The sequence below is a fragment of the Rhopalosiphum maidis genome, chromosome 4 (assembly GCF_003676215.2).
Source record: "Rhopalosiphum maidis isolate BTI-1 chromosome 4, ASM367621v3, whole genome shotgun sequence".
Taxonomy (NCBI): Eukaryota; Metazoa; Arthropoda; class Insecta; order Hemiptera; family Aphididae; genus Rhopalosiphum; species Rhopalosiphum maidis.
The window spans coordinates 24,782,402-24,803,406 of NC_040880.1; the positions used below are offsets into that span (position 1 = coordinate 24,782,402).

Below are 21,005 nucleotides of genomic sequence, written 5' to 3' on the forward strand. Positions count from 1 at the left end.
AGGTATTAAATATTTGGATTTTTGTGGTCTTATCGATGTAAAAAGATGCGTCGACGGTCTCTTGAGCACGCTAAAACGTTTTTTTAAAGTCACTGCGAGTACCCTTCGCTCTTAAAAAGACGTGAAATTAGTTTTTTTAGGTGAAAAAATACTGTCGACAGGTGATCGTGGTCCCTATAAATAAAATAAAATTGACTTATTTATATTTTATGTGCATATAAAGTTTTAGCAACACACTTTATCATTGATTTGGGGTTTCGAAATGCAATACCTATTCAATTACCCAGATTATGCATAAATAATATTATCTCTTTTAAATTAATAGCAGTAATCAGGAAGCCTTTAAATATTATAATAAATAATATAATTATACTTATTTCTTTTTGGATATTATATAATCAGTGGCTCAACTAAAAAAAAATTCGGGGGGAGGGGGTTACATTATTACAATATATATACATAAGATAAGTACATAGGTTATTATACTAGGCCTTGGAGAAATTTCGGGAGGGGTTACAACCCCTTAAGGCCACCCCCCCCCCAGTTGCGCCGCCGAATTTATGTTACTTTGTATCTTGATGATATTGTCATTATAATATCGTAATATTAAGAAGTTATAATAAGATAGTGATAAATATATTTTTAAATTTTTAACTATGATTATAATATTACAACTGTCATTTGTCAAGTTATGTTAACACTATAATATAGATTAAAACAAATCAATATAATATTATATTTTATAAAATGTTTTTCAATATTTATCATTACATATAGTATATTTATTACATTTTAGCTGTACTGACGCAACATAAAATTGAGGCAGGCCAATACAGTACAGGAAAAACTAGAGCCACTAAGGTATACCCTGCGTCACCTAAAATGGTGACCCTGGTTTTGGATTTAGTAGTCGGTTTAGTAGAGACAGTAGAGTCATATATTAATATATTATACGATAATAAATTTATATTTGTTTTATTTTAGTGATTTCTATACGGTAGCTTAGTCGTCGACATAATTATAGATACTACTACGCGTATTATTCCCTGTTCTCATACACACGTATGTTGCGTGTAGTATGTGTTTATTTTCCATAAGAGTGGTTGTATGACGCGTCGTCGTCGTCGTCGTTCGCAGTGGCCGCCCGCGCCCGTCGCAATCGCCACTCCAATCGTGATGGCCACCGACGGGCCGTCAGAGGTTCCACCGAACTCACGGATTCGACCACGGAGACGACACCTCTGTCGCAACATCACCGCGACTCTGCGACCGCAATCACTCAGCTCTATCCGTCAGCTGCGGCGGATGATGTACAACATGTAAGACCGAAACAACAACGAACAACTGCGGGCGCGACATAACATGATATAATATTATACACAATACATATTTTATAACCATCTGTTATAAATCACTAATTTAAATTAATACTAACACAGTAATACTAAATACCTATGATATAAACAACTACGCATATATAATTATTTTATTCGGTGTACGGCGTTGGCGATTTGTGACCGAATCCCTTAATAAAGTATGAGTTGCGCGGACTGGGGTTTATGAGGGGTACGTACGAGTTGCAACCAGGTTATTGCAGCCACGCAATAATGTAAATAGTATTATCATTATATAATATGACGTAGTACATACACACACACATCACAAAATATAATATTATATATATTGAAAAAAGTATTCAAGGTAATATACTAAATTAATTATTAATATTACGTATTTTATATGTTATAGGTATCAATTTTTTTGGTTATTATGGGTCGTTAAAGTGTTAGGGCCCTTTGCCGCAATTACCACTTCTTCCCATCGTTCTCTATTTTTGCCATCTCTTCTGGATTCTCTACTCCTATTAAACTTAGATTTTGATATATATCATACATAGACAACAAGGTTACGCATGAAGTTATTTTATTTAATAGTTTTCCTTCAGCGCGCCAGACATGTATTGTCCATCCTGTGTTTTTGCTTTTCTTACTGCTACTATGTCCGGCTGGTTGAATAAATTATTCAAGTCATCATTAGTTTTACGCTCATGTTCATTCGTTTTCTCATTCTTTTTGGGGCCAAATATTCGTCTAAGTATTTTTCTTTGAAATATTGATAAATTTTTTTCACCAGTTTTTGTTAAAGGCCATCATGTCTTACATGCGTACAATTCAATAGGCCTAATGGCTAATAAGTAATTTATACATTGATATTTTCGACTTTTTTTAGCATTTCAAAACATCTATTAGTATAATTTACTCTTCTTTTTACTTTATCGTGTACTTCACTGATTATGTCTAGTCCTACTTCAAGACAATTAACAGTTTCTACCCATTCAAATCTCATTTGTCCTACTATTAATTCTGTTTGATTGTGGATTCTACGTTATATCATTAGGTACCTATCAAATAAATAAATAATAATATAATATAACATCATAGAATAGAATAATATTTCACATTTCAAATGTTCGTATAAGTAAATAATATTGTTTTGAAGTGTTTAGAATATAATACAATAATAGTGGAATAATACAAGTATTATTCATAAAAATAATATAACTGTTGTCGTTTTCCGATAATTATTATAATACTGTCACGTGAACTTTTTGGTTGCTCACGGTAAAGAAAAACTAACAAGTAAATTATGATAGTACCAGACACCAGTGTTGTAATATAATACCATATGTGTGTACTGTGTATGCCGTACTACGCGACATACGATTGAGGCTTGTCGCATACTTAGAGTGATAGGAATCGCAACGGTAAGGTGGAGATAGCGTATACATAGCACGACAGATGACAACTGAGAACCGATTGTAGATACGTGTGCAGGCGCAACGAGGCTCGGGTGTCGCAATGACGGTGATGGTGACTTATTAACGTGGCGGAGACGGTACGAGTGAGTTGAACGGAATAAAGTCAGCTGCGGTGACGCAAACTCAGCACGCAGTTTCCGGATACAACGATGCAAGTGTACCGACAAGGTATCGACAGCGACCGGACATAGACATGACACACGTATGAACAAGAGTAAATTATCTATATCTCGCGTATATTAACGAATTATTAATTACTAATTATTAATTTTTATTTTTAGCGAATAATTTATTTACACTAGGCAACATACATGACCGGAAGAGATAGTGCGCGCTATATCCTTGTTTATGTGTCCCCGCATGTTTCTGATTTAATGCATTATTTGTTTTTATAATTTTATCTATAAAATATAATATTTATATTTTATATATATTGTTGTATATATGTGTGTTTATTTATATTTTATTATGATTATCGAACCACAAGAACTACACGATTATTATTATTTGCATTATTTTTATTTGTAAATGTTCTATAATCTACACGAATTAGCTTAACATTTTGACAAATGTTTATATTATCATTTTATAAACACATTATAATTGTAAAAATATTTAATTCTTTGGAGCTATCTATAGCAAATTGAACTTTTCAATTTTTTAAATTACAAGTTATTTTCATAAAAATGGATTTAAAAGCACTAGGTATTAAATATTTGGTTTTTCATGATTTTATTGTTATAAAAAGATGCGCCGACGGTCCTTTGTACACACTACAAATTTTAGAGGCATCGTGAGTACCCTTCACTCTTAAATAGACGTATATTTAGTTTTATTAGGTGAAAAACGGTAAAAAGTAACCACGCCGGCTGTAGTGATAAAAAAAAATATCGATTATATACATCTATTTAAGAGGGAAGGGTACTGGTAATGTCTTTAAAAACGTTATAGCGTGCTCAATGCTCAAGAGACCGTCAGCGCATCTTTTTATATTGACAATATCACGAAAATCCCAATATTTAATACCTAGCGCCCTCAAAAACCACTTTTTTGAAAAAAGCTCGTATGCAAGTTTTCGCGGTGAAGGATTTACTTTTGAACTCCGAAACTCTGCATGCATAGTTAAATGTGTTGCTGAAACAGTTCACGCGCAAAAAAACATGAAATAATCGACATATTTTTTTATTTCTACAGCCGCCGGTTACTTTTTGCCGTTTTGCGCCTAAAAAACTAAATATGCATCTGTTTAACAGGGAAAGGTACTCGCGATGTTTTTAAAAACGTTATAGCGTGCTTATAGTGTGACTGTCGGCGCATCTTTTTATATCGATAAGCTACGTATAAACATTTGTTTATGGCATAAATTATACTCGGCCCATTGAAGGAGAGTCACATTAACGATCGAAATAATTTTTAGGCCCGTTTGGTACAATCGCGTTAAAATTTACATTGGTTAAATATATGAAATGTTATAGGTAAGCCCCACTGAGAACATTGAATGTAAATCGAAACCCGAGTGTGCATATGAAACGGCCTTAGATCGACAAGCCTGAAGACACTGACAGAAAATATACAAATCATCCAGCGTGTTTGTGTGTAATGGTTAACGATATATATATAGGTACATGTCGATATCCCGTTTTCTGCTCAATAGATTGACACGACAGCGTGATGGACAATTATAATAAATATTATATTTGTAATATATTATATTGTAATTATTTAATAATATTATATCATAATAATTATTTTTATATTATAATATGTATTATTTTAATTATTATTATTATTACAAAATCACTCATTTATGATGGTGATAATTATTATATAAAATATAATTGTATAGTCACGGTGGTATTGTCGATAAATTATTATCGGCCAAATATTCACAAATATTTGTCGAGAAAAAAAAAGAAAAAGCTCACGCTTCACGCGTGACCATTGCGTGTACTCTCGTCCAAATTCGTAACCCACACCAGCAATACGTCAATACATATTCTATGTTATAAATTTTTTGTTTTGTGCGATACGATTATGGCAATTGATTTGTATTGTAGGTACACGACCGCGGTTGCATATTATAGACAAGTAATAATTTCCGGGTACGGAATATTCAGCCACCGCGGTTTTAATCCGATTGAAAATCGTATTCGTCAAGTTTAAGTATACAAAATATAACCTGCAGCAGTTACTAGTTAATACTATGACATATTGCTGGACACGTATAGTAGTTGCTTTATATTATTTATATTAATTATATTTATTAATACAGATATACATACGAATATTGATAATTGATAATTAACTGAATTCAGTTTCTGTCTCATACCTACCGCTGTGGAGTCCCCGAAATATTCATAAATTCACCATTATTGAAATTGGTCAGCATTGTGGAATTTTTGGCCAGTAAATTTTTTTAAATACTATTATAAAATTAATTTTTAACTATTACTTACATACGACAGTACGACATTATATTACAATTTACAATGCATTACAATTCGATTATTCTTTTGATTACGATACTTAGTTATTATTATTTTCTACCTGCACATCGCCAACGACGACTCCTCTGAAGCTAAGCATCGTCGGACGTAGTTTGTACTTGGGTCTACGATGGGTTACTCCATCGTGCAAATTACGAAATAATGACAACAAATTGCAGAGTTAAACGTATGTGTTCTTAGTTCTAATACGCGCGGTAGTGTTGAAATAATCAAGATGTATCTGTCCGGACCGTGATTTATATAGCCACAGAATACTGTAGTGCTTTTTCGTTGACAATGATAATATGAAAATAAGAATGCTGGTCGCCAAACCTCATTAAACCAGTCATTGATGGCCAATGGTCGACTTCGGATTAATAGGCCCAATGAAACTTTAAACTTAGTGGGCCCTTTAAAAATTTAACTTCAAAAAAATCATATCACTACATTTTGAAGACAGTATATTGTTGAAAAATACAAAAAAATATTTATATAAGGCCGACTATATAAATTAATAGTTTATTATACACATATTATATAAGAACGGCTGTATTTGTTACTAAAATATTTAAATTTAAATTTTTTTCTTTCTTTTTTATTTGCAAATTGTCGTACCTATAGTTTCATTAAAATCAATCAGTTGGAAAAAATCATTTTCTGAGTACAATATCATTAATGATGTTAAATTTTCTTGAGTCTGGTTTATTCTATATTTATTTTTTATTCTTGTTAAATTTAAAATGCTCTTTCGGCCGAACAATTGTCACTGGGATAGTTAAATATAATCTAAGAGCAATTAAAATATTTGGGAATGCTCAGAGGCGTGTCTAGGACCAAAATTCAGGACAGGCCTGGTTACATTCATTATTCAGCGTGCTTATATAAATAAAACAATTCTTGTTTTTAATTTTAAAATGCATATTTTGGGTATACTTAAGGGTTAAAAATCAGGGTAGGCTTCTTGCAATGATTTTTTGTAAAACCATTTTATTATTGGTACCTAATGCGGATAGATCAAGAATACCTAATATCTATGTATAGGTAAGCTATCAATTATTAGAATTTTAATTTAATATTTATTATTATTTTGTATTTTTTTGTGATATAAAATTTAAAACATTTTAACTTACCATGTAAAACCTAACAAATGGCGCCGCTATATAACCATCATATTAATGTGTTTTTAATCAATGTCATTATGGTGACATTTTAACTAATCGTCAAGTACCTAATTAAATAATTAACTGTTTTTCAGTAAAAAATGTTTTAAAATGTAGTTTGAAACATTATAGTTGTTACAAGTGTTTGTACTGACTCAAGAATCAAATACTGCAGTAAGGGAGCAGCCGCTGTACCTTTTTAAATATATATATATACTATTTTGAATCCCTTGCATTTCTTCATATTTTAATTTGGATTTAATGAATAGTTGACATTGACGACACTCTTTAATCTTCGTATTTCAGTGTTATTATCAAATTACTTACAATACTAAAGCAAAAAATAACAATTACTATCTTGTTTTATGATAAAATAGGATTTTCATTTTCAGTTTCATTGTTTTGTTATATACCTACGCAGCGAACAAAATGTTTAATACAATAAACCGATTATCAAGATTAATTAATATTATAGCTAGGCAAACATTCTGAGAAATTTAATTGTTATTATACTCCAATTAAAATAATTATTAAATCTTATAGCTATATAGCTATAGCATATTTTTCTGTCTATCTTTAGTATAGATAGTATAGATTCTACATACGTTTTATACATATTATTATTTATTATTGATATGATAAATGTCGAAAGCATATTTATTATTAATTATTAGCCGGCGACTGCTATTTATAAATTATAATGTGGCAATTTGTTGAAACTGAAAATAAAACGCAGTTTATGCTTAATACGATGTACGTATATCAGTGACTGCAAATTCATATCAAACGAATTAGAAATTCAAAAGGATTCTTATGTTAAATTAAACAAGACATTTATAGTTATATATTAAGTACAATTTAACATATTAACTTAACCGATGACTTGCAGGTATATATTGCAAACGATGAAACAATAATAATTCACACTGGTGCAACTACTCCAAAAATCTTGAGAGAGAGACTGAAACCAGAAGGGTTATGAATTGTCCTAAAATGTAATCTAATGGAACGTCTACCCTACTATTCATTGCCTATTTTTAATATAAAAATAATTAGTTTTACTTAAGTTATACAACGTGACAATCAAATATAAATTAACTTGACAGACATTAGACAAGTAAAAATTACAAAATGTTATGTCTTATTATGACTATAGGGTTAGGGACTTCTAGGAGTTTGCATGTTTTTCAATAATCATAAAACACATAGCTAAGTGAAGTAGGAATATATTTGTTTCATAGCTATACGAGTATATATTTAAAATCTATAGTTGCATATTTTGAATTTACACTTAATAATTGTAAGTTGTATAATTTTGTATAAAAAAAGTTAATTTTAAATAGATTTTCTGGACCTGAGATAATAGTATACGATGGTTTTATTTATATAAAATAAATATTTTAAAATTAGTGTTTGTGTTTTTCTCACCGATCACTTACATTGTTCAAGGTACATCACAAGCGTGATTTAGGGAAAACAAATTTGAGAAAAAATAATAATAATAATAATGATTTTTATTATTTTTTAATGCATATTTTAATAGTATATTATTTAGTGATTCTTTAGGGCATAAATGCACGCATATTATAAGGGTTTTTTAGAGCATGAAAAGTCCCTAGCCCTACTATGATATAACGAATTTGTTTATTCTAGTAATATAAATTATATTTGTTAAGTTTTCTTAATTTTTTTTTTTTTTTTTGACAACATACCTACATGTTGTATTCTCTCATCTATACTTTAAACTTTAAATACTTAAAATTAATTATTAACTGTGCTATTTAGATTTTTTATATCGTTATATTCTGAAAATAGTATATTTAGGAATATAAAATCAATAATGTATGTTGTCATTCGAAAAAGTGAAAATTCAAATTATATAATTACCTACGTCAAGAGAATCCCTCTTTTTATATATATATGTGTTATAGAAAAAATACTATTATATTATAGAATACATTTAGTTGACCTCACAAACATCGATTAAATGTACTATTATAATATATACTTAACAACAATAAAAAAATACATAGTTATAAATGAGTGAATATCGTTCATATAATATATTTGAATATATAAATTATTTTATTTATTGATGCAAATAAAATGCTTAACTGTCAAATGTCAGTGCCGTTTTATAATATTATAACAAGAAAAAAACAGTTACAGTTTAAACTTCATATTATCTATGCGGCTATAATACATAAATATACTTAGTATATCCGTACGGAAAATTTTACCGTTACGCCCGCACTAAACATATTATACAGTACACATAATATATTGTTATAACGGTTTGGCCTACTTCCGAAAACAGAATAGTTATTAAAATTATAGTACCTATACCACTGTTCTTAATATTAATACAACAGTAATATATAATATACCTACATATTATACTGTATGGACGTATAATTAAAAAAATGATATTCTTACAATACTATATTTATTAAACACGACTGTACCCAATGATGAGTCACAAATTCGTACATCCGGTTCGAGTTGAACCGTTTGATTATATCTAAATCGGTTATCATAGAAAAAAATCATTCTAATAATTTAGTGAAAATAAAGGAATATTTTCTTCAATATTAATAGTAGATAATAATATTTAATAAATAAATCAAGATTATATTATATAGGTGATATTGTGTAGATATTATTTTATATGTATACCATGTACAATATACATTGTGATTCATTTATAGCAGTGTTTTATTAGTTTAATATTAATACATTTATGACTTAATAGAAATAGGTACCAAAATATAATATTAGGTCAATAATAATAAATACGATAGGGTGCTTACTAATTTTTTCAGTCGTCAATGTGATTTCTATAAAAAAATTTTTTTTATATGAAATCAAAAATAAATAACTAACACTAGATTTTTTCAATATCAAACATTTTATTACTTTTTAATTTTGTTCAAAAACATACTTCACAAATCACAAAAATTGAGCGAAGAAATTAGCGTGTAGGTTAAATTAATTATTCCGTGTACTACAATATAAGTAGGTATACTTAATTATATTTTAATGTTATGTGATATCATAAAAAGTATACGCAGAGTTAATTCAAAGTTATGACCCTGGTAGTAATAGAGTTTCAAGAAATCAAAACGGATTGCAATAAACAAAATTGTTTACAGTGTAAACTTTCAACTTTAACAGTAATATTTAAACCAAAATTAATAATTCAATTCAATATTAAAAATGTAATTTAAATTAATTATAAGTTAAATAAAGAAAACAAATTTTTGTATCTTTAGATTTGGCCGCGTCAAATAGAGAAAAATGGTTTTCTTGTCTAAAAATCAGACCTACCCACTGTACTTCCACGAAGGCATATATTTATATAATATATGAATATCTATCATTGGTATGATGGTCGTATCATCACTCCGAGGCCACAGCTGACTAGTAGTGCGTCTCTGAGGTTGTCACTGCAGATGCAGGCACGGACTACAGCACCGTATGCCCTTTTATACTTTGATTTTGCACCTAAACACATAGTTTATAAACCCATTAATCAAAGTCAGTATGTAGAGATACGTCATAAACAATTATCATAACCTTTCAAATACCTAGAGAAAAGGATTGCAAATTGTTCATTAAGTTACAAATTATGTCCTTAATATAAACATTCCATCCTATCGTGTAAGATAAGTCGTTTTCCCATATTTACTTAAGTTTGTGTATGTGACATGAATACAATATGATCGAAAAGATAGTTGTGGCGTTTATAAAAATATAGCCATAAAAAAATAACATTTCAATTTTTATTTTTTAGTGTATAAATAAATCGAATTTAACTGTTGAATGTTTTAAAATATATATAAGAATTTAAATAAATTTAGTTGTCCTAAAAAAGCCGTATTATAAATTTATTCAATTACAATGCAGCTAGTGCATTGTGCATAGTAGAAAATTATACAAGACTATCATTCAGCGAACTGAATATTTTTTCGAATGTAAGTTGTAATTAGTTTGTGTTTAGACGTTACAATTATGATGGATAGCAACTTGGTAAAATGTACAATGTATTCAACAATGCATGTTGCGTCATCCGATGACCATATGTATAAATGTATAAATAAGTTAATAATATTATTATTATTATAAATATTAATAAAATAGGTGTATGTGTACCATCAGGTAGGTATAGCACCTTAAGAAAGTATTTGCTTGATACTTTTTACTGGTGGATTTATACCTACATATTTACTATCATATATTTAAATACGCAATAAAGATAAACGTATAAGAGTTATACTTTACAATAGCAATAAGTAATAGAGAATAAAAAATATCAGAAATAAAATTATTGAAATAATGCGCGTCATACGTTGTAAAATAAGGGTGCAGCCGTACAGGATGTGCATTCGGGTTTATACATTTTTATTTTTAAAATGTTTTTTCTTCAATAATAATATGCTTTTTAGAGACGAAAGCAGCAATAATGCGATATGTGATTTAAATCTGATATGGAATCGGTATTTTGTATTTTATATTTATACATTTTTGACTTATCAAATACAAATTAGCTGTGGACCAACTATTGTCAAGAGACAAATAATAAGTAATAATATTAATATATTTATTATATTATTGAAAAGAAAAATAATAATGAAAAGTCAATTTTTACATGGTACAATGTAGTTACTTGTAAAAATTACTATTACGGTGACAAGGAACGAACTAACTAATAGTTAAACTGTGATAGCCAATGAGAAATCACAAATGTTCATAGTTTTCATCAAAATGCCAAAAATAAAAATAAAGCATGACAATAATTATGTTCGACGATTTCCATTATATTCCACAATTCAAATAACTGAATCATACATTTCAATATCGATGAAACGATAAATGTATATAATATTATACACAATTAAAAAAAATAACTTCAATAACACTAATTATTAACTAAATACTGGTTCGTAATTCAATTTTTATATGCATTAAAATATTTAAAAAAATATTCTGATTAAGAATAAACAGAATATGAAATTAAAAATGCATGTTGTTCAATATAGTTATACAAAATTAAAAAATTATATAATAATATTGTATATTGATACAATGTCGGTCAAAGTAAGTAAAAAAATATTTTCAACATTTTTAAGATTTTCAAAATAATGAACGTTAATATTTAAATCGAGTTAAATAGATCACCATGGGTTGTAAAGCGACAATAAACCACTTAATTTAACGTTATTGCGTAAAAAAATATGTTGTATTATCAGTCAAAATATTTAAATTCCTTACGAATTACACACATGATGATTCACCACGTACGTACGTTCGAACCATCAAACATGGTTATCCTCTAATAAAGTTGATTTATTCAATCTTGAAATCATATCTAATTGTCGAATTATAATTAACCTAACCATTGTTGTGAATCATTTACCAGTTATTGAACACCCTTCAGTAATTGAACATTGCTCATAAATGTTTTAATTTTAAGAAAATTATGTATCTAATATGAAAAATTAACAGTTAATATTGTTACTTATTAGTGGTTAGCAGTTCACACACTGGGCTTGAAGTGTTCAAACACTAGCACGATGTGTTCAATCACATCTAATTTTTTTTAAACTATAACTAATGTCTAATATGTTTAAGAGTAATTTGGTTTTTTATTGGTTTCTTAATAATAATTTTAAAGTATACAGGCATATCTTCTAGTCCAAATTGTATAAATATGAAATAAAAAGTCAATTTATGATTACTTTATAAAAGTAAACAAATCCTTTACTGTTAATCACTAGTGTGTTCATTGTAGTATTTTTATGAAGATTATATTTTCAAATATATACCTACTTAGAATTATAATGACATTCAAGAAATACGGAATATTTCAAAATTGGTCTTAAAACAAATAAATATTGACATATTTAAATTCTAAAAATGGAAATTTTAATAAATTTACAATTGAGTTAAAAGGGATATAGTGGGAGATGAGTAAGCCTGGTGAATTACCTTGCATATAACACTTGAAAATTAATACACAAGTATAAATATATATTATATTAAATTATACACATCATGCACAATTCATATATCATACCTACGTCAGTGGTTAATTATTTATTTGTATTATTAACAAACAATATCTTTTTTTTATCTTTAATGATCAGTTAGAGTTCATATTATTACACTGTAATTAAACGATAAAAATATACCGTCCAAGCCTTTTGCGATTTTCAAGGAAGATGTAATAATTTTATTTTTATTATTTAATTTAAGCTACACGAGCCGCAGTTTTTATTCTGTAATAGAAACCATATTTCAATAGTGATGTATAAATTAAAGTGGCGTATTTTTGGTAATTTTTCGGGGATATCCAAAATGTCTCTTAATGACTATGGGTAAAATTCGAATAATTTCTATATTTGTGTTTCAAGTAAAATAATCACAGACAGCTACCTCGTTTATTGTATCGAGTATATAAGTTGAAACCAACCCAACTGGATATTTTCTGATAAATCAGGGTTAGTGAATCATACCATATTAGTATATTACCATAATTACAGCTTCAAATTAAAAATCGGAAATCGGAATACGATTATAAACAGACGTCATAAGCAATGCTGTGAACGCGAATCTGGCTTTAAAACTAATAAAAATTATAATCAGCATCTACTACAGACGATTATTAGCAATCGAACTTTATTGGATATCGGGAAATATTCTCTTAGCATGGTCACACTGCTAATTTTGCATCGTCGGTAACACTAACCAACCCCAATCGACATTGATAAGACACTCGAAATGTAAACAATATTTATCTCTCAAAAATCAATTAACATTATTTCCGTACTAGACTAAAATTAATCATAAACATTTAGTGTTAGTAATATACTTTACACATCAAAATAATTATTTTCCCATCAACAAGGTGATTATTATTTATTAATTATTCATCGAAAATTCAAACCTCTCCCCCTCCTCGTAATCATTTACACACGATTCGGTGAAAACGATTGTAAACACCTACTTTATATTGCTCATATATTTTTTCCCATGATTGTTTTTGAATGTAATTTGTGAGAAAGCTGTGACCCTAAGAAGTTTTCACTTGACCCGCCGCCAGAATCTCATTGCATTCAGGTACAACAATTAAATCTAATACAAGCTGGTTTGTTTTTTTTCAGCACCAACAGTTCATATTTTTATCACAAGCCATGAAGAAAAATAATGCACAGCAGCCAGCTCTGCATAAAGTTATAATGGTGGGTAGCGGTGGTGTTGGTAAATCTGCTCTAACCCTTCAGTTTATGTATGATGAGGTATGTACAATTAAAGTATAAATATGAAATTTCATTTCAAAGTATGATAACCTTAGTTGACACGCCCCAATATAGTTTGTCGAAGATTATGAACCGACTAAAGCTGATTCGTACCGTAAAAAAGTAGTCTTGGATGGTGAAGAAGTCCAAATTGATATATTGGACACTGCTGGCCAAGAAGATTATGCTGCCATTCGTGACAATTATTTTCGAAGTGGTGAAGGATTTTTGTGCGTGTTTTCCATTACAGAAGATGATAGTTTCCAATCAACAATGGAATTTAGGTATGTTTTTTTTAGATTGTATATGAGCAGATTCAATACCTAGCATCAACATAAAGTCATGGTTAGATTTACAAAACATTATTCATTAACTAGCCTATTTTGAATTAATTTTTTTCACCTACCCATGTGAATTATACAATTTGATAAATTTGTCAAATCTAAGATGCATATTTATGAAGTATAATAAGGATCTATTAAATAATTACAACATAGGTTTTAAATTACAATACTTGCTCATATAATAAACTCGTTTTAAAAAAAGTATAGATATTTCATTTTGAAAATTATTAAAAATATAATTAAAAATTGTATGTTAAGTAATAATTTTGTATAAGAAATAAATGATTTGTATAATTTTATCTAAGAGAATGTGTTGTCTCCATTTTAAAAACGTACAACAAATTTGCTTTCAGTAAAATTGTGTTTGTGTTGTAATCTTTTATAAAAGAGTGAATTGACTCATTATCAAACTTAATGGTAAGAATGTTATCTTTTATTGATTTTTTATGATATTTTATTTTTTAAGCAAATTATAAGCATTTTTTTATTTCAGTGTTATACATACTCATTATTTGCTTAAAAATGTAATTATTGTAAAATTCAGATGATTTAACAGATAATGTTTTTACCTTTAAGTTTGATAATAGGTTAATCGCTTTAATATTAAAGTTTACACTACAAAATCAGTTTTTTTGATAGAAAATTTGTTGTATAGTAGGTTTGTAAGATGGAAACATAACGTGCATTCTCTTAACTACTTAATATGTATTAAGTTATCATTTTGATACTGTTTTTTATAAATAATTTAAAACAGATAATTGAAAAGGATTCATATAAAAAGAAGATAATTTTACCTTTTTTTAGTTTATGCAATATAATATAGGATTAACTTTACTAATTTATTTATTATTCTATATTTTACTTAATTATATATACCTATTTTGTAAAGAAAATACTAACCTACATTTAGAAAGTACAATTATACAAATTTCATTTTGTCTTTTTATTAGTAACAATTGTCAAAAAACACAAGTTTATTTTAATGTAAGATAATTAACATTTCTAAATTATTTTTTAGAGAACAAATTCTACGAGTGAAAAATGATGAAAATATACCCTTTTTATTAGTGGGTAATAAAGGGGACTTGACAGATAAACGAAAAGTGTCATTGAATGAAGCTCAGTCTAGAGCTCAAGAATGGGGAGTGCCATATGTTGAAACATCAGCTAAGACAAGAGATAATGTTGATAAAGTGAGTGACATAACAAATAAACATTAAATTAAATGATTTATTTGGAAATTAACAATTACTAACATTATTTGCAGGTATTTTTTGACTTGATGCGTGAGATCCGTGCTCGTAAGAAAGAAGATGTAAAAGGAGCAAATGGCAAAGGTAAAGACAAAGGTAGACGAAAGAAGTTGAAATGTAGTATAGTGTGAAAAGTTTGAACCCTCAACATCTCTGGAAATCTAATTCATTATTATTTATTATAATTTTTAATAATATGCAATCAATTATTTTGATTTTGATTATGTCTTTCTCCTAAATATATATCAAGGATTTTAATTTTATATGATTTTATAGTAAGATGTGTATTATCTTTTTTTTCTCAGACATAAGATTCTTCTTTCCTAATCTTTAATATATACATATTATATTATATTATACTCAATGTGTTCCAAATGTCTAGAAATATTTATTACGGGTTAATTATTAAAGAAATTTCCAAACCTCTTGAACACATTGTATGTGTATGTATGTATTACATATATATTATTGCTTAATACTTAATATAACATTTAAAATCCAATCACATATATTTATTTTATGTATTATTTTTATACAATTTTATTATATCATTTTAAAATACAGTTGTTGTTTTTTTTACCTATATCTTGCAGAACATAATATTTGCAAATATATATTATTGTAAAATAACAAATAATAATATATTATTCTAAACACTGCCATAAACATTTAAAATATTGAAAAATACAACAGAAAAAACTTTAACACTTACATTGTATTGAGATCAATATTCACACTTGTGTCCACATCCAGTTGGACAGTATTTGTTTTCCATAAACCATTGCTTCATGTGTCCTATGTGGCCACCATGTGCACATCCTCTACACCATGCATACATTCCACGTACAATCCTTTGGCATAATGCGCACCTAGCACATTCAGAATGTTGACAATTATAGCAGCGTCGATTATTTCGTGTCAAACCTTTATAACACCATCCACACGTCAAATAAACTGAAGTGGAAGTTCGATGCAGTTGTAATATGCTACGAATGCGTGAGAGTTGGATTACCTAATTTTTATAAAAAATAACTTATATTACTTGTATTTCATATAAAAACATAATAAATTAAATTAATTTTTATTTAATTACCGTTGTAGCACATGACCACAATTTGAATTTTTTAAGTAATTCAAGATAATTTAACCACCATGATTCTATTTCGCCATGTAAAAGACGCCAAGAATGTCTAGGATTAGTTAGTTCACTTCTGATTTCATCACTTAAAACAATTAATGCACAAACCGCTGTTTGTACATCACCTTCATCAACATGATGACGAAGAGCTTTAACAACAATTTCTGAAGGATTCCACATGTCAAATTTAGCTGGAGAAGTTATTCGCAATAGTGGTGCAGAGGTTATGCGGTTATCTATAAGATAATTAATTCCAAATTTTAATGCCATTTACTAATTTTTAATCACTGTTATATAATTCTTACTTAATTTGTTTGCTAAAGGTGCTGAGTTATGTATATAAGGATCGTTAACAATTGGTTCATGTATAATTTCATGTCTTAAAGTTATTGATTCTACAGGTACTTCCCAATCATTGTCCTCTTCCACAGTTTTGCTATCCATCTGTAAACCTATGAAGTCAAATTGATCATGTTCAGCATCTAAAGGATCAATTTCAGCATTGCCAAAATAGAAATCTCCCAACTGGTAAGGTCTATCTCCTCTGAAACCATCTTCATCGCTGAGGGAACCAATCTGGTTCTCCCCATCAAAGCTGCTATCAATGTTTGAGCTGCTCATAATATCTTCTTTTAGAGCAATAAGAGATACACGGTGATCATACAGTATTCTTAGGACATTCCACAGCAAAAAAACCTAAATTAGGTTAATATAATATAATAATAATCCATATCCTTTTAGTTATTTAATATAAATGATAATAATAATAAAAAATTTACAGTTGTTCTTCCAACACTGGAAGCAACACCAGCATTGTGTTCACAGAGTTCTCCTATTGATCTTCCTATAAGTTTATATTGGATAGCACATGTTTGGATACACTCTGCTTCATCAGATAAACACATAACAATTTTTGGATCACGAAATACATTCATCTCACTTGATGTGTTTAATTCTTCTTCGCCACTAGTTGTAGTTGAAGTCTTTCTATAAAAATACATTTCTTACAATATAATCAAAATAAATTACTTTTAACCTCAACCAAATAATTACCTAGAACTTTCTTTAGACTTTTGAATTTCTACTTTGTTTAAATTAACTGGGCAACAAAATACAAGATCACCATCTCTATTAATAGCCATACCTTGTTGGTTAGCACTTTCTAAAGGCAAGTCTGCTTCACTTATAAAATTTTGATGCAAAGTACTATCCTAATATTATAATTTATATTAAAAATAAGTAAATATGTTTTCATAAGTGTCAAATGGTTAATTACTCGATTTGTGGATAAAAGTACAAAAGGATCTCCTTTCCAAGCAATACAAGTAGCTACATCCGTATGTTTAGCAAATGATGCATAAGGAATATAAGGCCTGCGTACGTCCCAAACATTAATGGCAGAGTCTAGAACTAAAGCACTAGATGCCAAATGATACCTACGATATGGCCGCCACTTAACTCGTCCGACTGGGGCAATAGTGCTAATCGTGTACTCAGCAATAGGTTTATTTGTAACGTTCCAAACCTAAATCAACATAGAATTTTATTTTATTTATCATGAGTAAGTACAGGTTAAGCCAAATAAGTTACTTTGATAGTCTTGTCACGACTGGCAGTTGCTAGAAATTGAAGCTCCGAATGCCAATCACAAGAAAATACTGGTCCATTATGTGCAGAAAACTTATTTAGACATTTTTCGGCTTTTCTGGTATCCCATATTTGAATGCTACCATTTTCCGAAGCTGCAGCAAATACATAATTGTTGTGAGGACTAAATTGAACATCTCTAATACTTTCTGAATCACTATAACACAATAATTTATTAGATACTATAAGATTTCAACTAAAAGTAATTTAATTATTAAATTACCTGGAATAAGTTTTAGGAGCTTCTTTTAGTCTCAAATCAAAACATTTTATTGTCCCATCTTGAGAACCTGACATCAGCAGGTTGGGTTCAACACAATGAAATGTAACTTTGTTTACAGTTCTTCGATGGTCATAAAAAATATGGTCTTGTTTGTTCCTGGATGATCTATTCAAGTTCCACGTGACTACCGCACCACCTGTTGTAGCTGTCGCCAAAACATTGTCTACAGACAGAAAATAAGTTAGTCAAAATCTAAATAAATAAAATAAAATAATTATTTTATTAATGCTGTTTTGTAAATGAGATATAATATTATAATTGGGGCTTAGAAGTTGTAGGATTAGCATGTTTTTCTGTATACTTCCATTCATAGTAGACCAAACTACAAATGCATTTCATGCATAGGTATAAGAGTTAAAATACGATTTTCCACTATATTTTTTTTAAATTCATACCTATTTATTATATATATATTTTTTTCCATTAAATTTGGATTTTTCTAAAAATAAAAAATAAAGCTAGTTAGCCAAATGTATGAAAAAAAGGTATTTGATTTTTTCATGTACCTACATATTATAACAGTTTGTACATATTTAGCCTTCTTAGATTTCTTAAATTCTGTGGCGTATAATAATAACGTCGTAAATAAAAATGGACATTGTCCATCTTACCATCTGCCGGGTTCCAAGCTACATCCATGCTCGACGAACTCTGCACACTTGATGTTTTGCCACAACGCAAGTTGACACATTCTTTGAAGCCTCCCTGTTCGATGAGAAATACCTTAAAAACTAAGAAAAAAAAAAAAAATAGTTAATGCTCTGAATTAGCGGCGAGAATAAAGATTGTCGACCAGAAAAAAAAAATTTAATAAAAACAAAACAAAAACGACTTACCATTTCTACCGGCAACCACCACGTGCGTGTGCTCTTTATTGAGCGCCAACGAATACGCTGGACCGTCGTGCAAGATGTGTCCCTTGCCGTTGGAGGCTGCAGTGGTGACGATTGGTACGGCAGCGGTATCGGTAGCCGCGCCGGGGGCTACTGTTGTCATCGTACGTCGTCTCCAGACTCTGGAAAACGCATTTGTCGGATGGCGTGGACGTGTGTGCTATGCTGGACAAATTTAATTAATAATAATTAGATTCAACAACAACAACACGAAAACGAATATATCGAGTTTGAAAAACTGTAAAAGACGCGGAAGGACGTGTTTGCCGCTTAGGAACCGCGAAACGTTATCGCAATACAGCCTGTAGGAATGACTCAATGACTCTGTTATCTAACTCAGTGGCGGTGGCCACGGCTATAGATATAGATATAGATATCTTTAGCCGTAGCGGTGGCTATGGAGATTTGAGTTTTAGTCGATACGCATGCGCACCTCATCGTTCTCGCGCTACCGCGTCTTATCAATCGGTCCAGGCACTCTGGACGGCGCAACTGATTACGGAGGAAAACACGCACGCGCATATATAATATATATATATATATATATATATCTTATTATTTTGTTTTATTCGATTTTTGTTTTACGCCTGTCTACCGTACCCGCAATATTATTACTATTATTATTATTATTATTATTACTATTATATCGCCAAATCCCAGACGACGACACGACGTGAGATCTGTGCATTGTGCTTGTGCAGCGTGCAACTACGTAACAACCAACACTCAAACAGCTTATTTCGACGAAATGCGGTCGAACGTCTTCTGAATTCCAAAGGCGCCGAATTTGGCTGAAATTGTCAGGCTTCCACTGGCTACTGCGTGATTTGCGGTTCATCCGCCGTTTGATCGCCGTCGATCCTACCCAGGCCATGGCAATGACGTTCGCCAGTTCGGTCACATAGATCGGATCCGGCTGTCGGTAAGAATATTTACATTTAGTAAATAATGTCGAGTACATGACTGCTCAAGTGTACATTATTTTAGAAAACAAGTAAAAATATATATATATATATATAAAATAGGACGTTCGTTCTGAATGTATTTATATTTTAAGTCCAAAATGATTTGTTTTCTTTAACAAAAGTCTGATAACAATAAAACTCTTTGAAATGTATAAAAATGTATAATTTATATACTTTATTGAATTCTTTTTTGATTAATACACTTAGCTGTGTACATAATTAATTATAATTGATTAAAGTTTATCAAATTAATCAATTTGCCATTTATTCAGTTTTATACTATGGGCATACTGAAAATGTTATGTTTACTTTTTTATTCATCTAAATTAATTTTTCAAAGGTTATATTGAATTTATAGTTATCCAGTTAATTAGAAATAATATGGAAATAATATATTTCCTCTCTTTTTTTGTTGTTTTTTTTAATAAATCTATAAAAGATAAATAACTAATATCAAAAATTGTATATCATATTATGATACTATAAGTACTCCAATTACCAGTTCTTAGTTGGTTCTTACCTACCTGAACAATAACAAAACAATAAATAGTATGTATTTACTTCATGCTTAATGTATTTTATTTCTATGTTTCTGTTGTTAAATCAATATATTATGTATAAAAAAACAAATCATAGCTAGTTTTTATCTTAAATTGTATGCTTTAAATAGAAATATAAAAACAAAATGTTTTAATCTAATTGCTTGCATATAAAAATTAA

The 21,005-nt window shown here is 29.2% G+C and overlaps 2 protein-coding genes across 7 annotated transcripts; one reads left to right on the top strand and one right to left on the bottom strand.

Annotated features, from left to right (window-relative positions):
* Nucleotides 1-1,044: 1,044 nt before the first annotated feature.
* On the bottom strand, nt 1,045-20,147 carry LOC113552267 (GATOR complex protein WDR24). Of its 5 annotated transcripts, XR_003405168.1 has the most exons (13): nt 19,960-20,147; nt 19,264-19,485; nt 19,039-19,158; nt 18,368-18,590; nt 18,088-18,301; nt 17,774-18,022; nt 17,551-17,708; nt 17,277-17,484; nt 16,803-17,193; nt 16,453-16,733; nt 16,072-16,371; nt 13,877-14,085; nt 9,401-9,968 (listed from the first exon to the last, which is right to left on the bottom strand). XR_003405168.1 is itself a non-coding variant. In XM_026955082.1 (11 exons), exons 1-10 carry the CDS (start codon nt 19,421-19,423, stop codon nt 16,084-16,086), a joined length of 2,292 nt encoding a protein of 763 aa, XP_026810883.1. In that variant the 5' UTR covers nt 19,424-19,607; the 3' UTR covers nt 9,401-9,968; nt 16,072-16,083. The 5 variants fall into 5 exon arrangements, 2 of the variants coding, with proteins under 2 accessions (XP_026810883.1, XP_026810871.1); XR_003405170.1 differs by lacking the exons at nt 9,401-9,968; nt 19,960-20,147 and adding an exon at nt 1,045-1,344 and having other exon boundaries at nt 19,264-19,607; XR_003405167.1 differs by lacking the exon at nt 19,960-20,147 and having other exon boundaries at nt 19,264-19,607.
* LOC113552366 (ras-related protein Ral-a) lies at nt 13,292-15,622 on the top strand. 2 transcript variants are annotated; one of them, XM_026955236.1, is made up of 5 exons: nt 13,292-13,371; nt 13,628-13,762; nt 13,838-14,046; nt 15,125-15,299; nt 15,374-15,622. In XM_026955236.1, the coding sequence occupies exons 2-5, from the start codon at nt 13,658-13,660 to the stop codon at nt 15,488-15,490; spliced, it is 606 nt and encodes a 201-aa protein (XP_026811037.1). In that variant the 5' UTR covers nt 13,292-13,371; nt 13,628-13,657; the 3' UTR covers nt 15,491-15,622. The 2 variants fall into 2 exon arrangements, with proteins under 2 accessions (XP_026811037.1, XP_026811046.1); XM_026955245.1 differs by lacking the exon at nt 13,292-13,371 and having other exon boundaries at nt 13,443-13,762.
* Nucleotides 20,148-21,005: the final 858 nt, after the last annotated feature.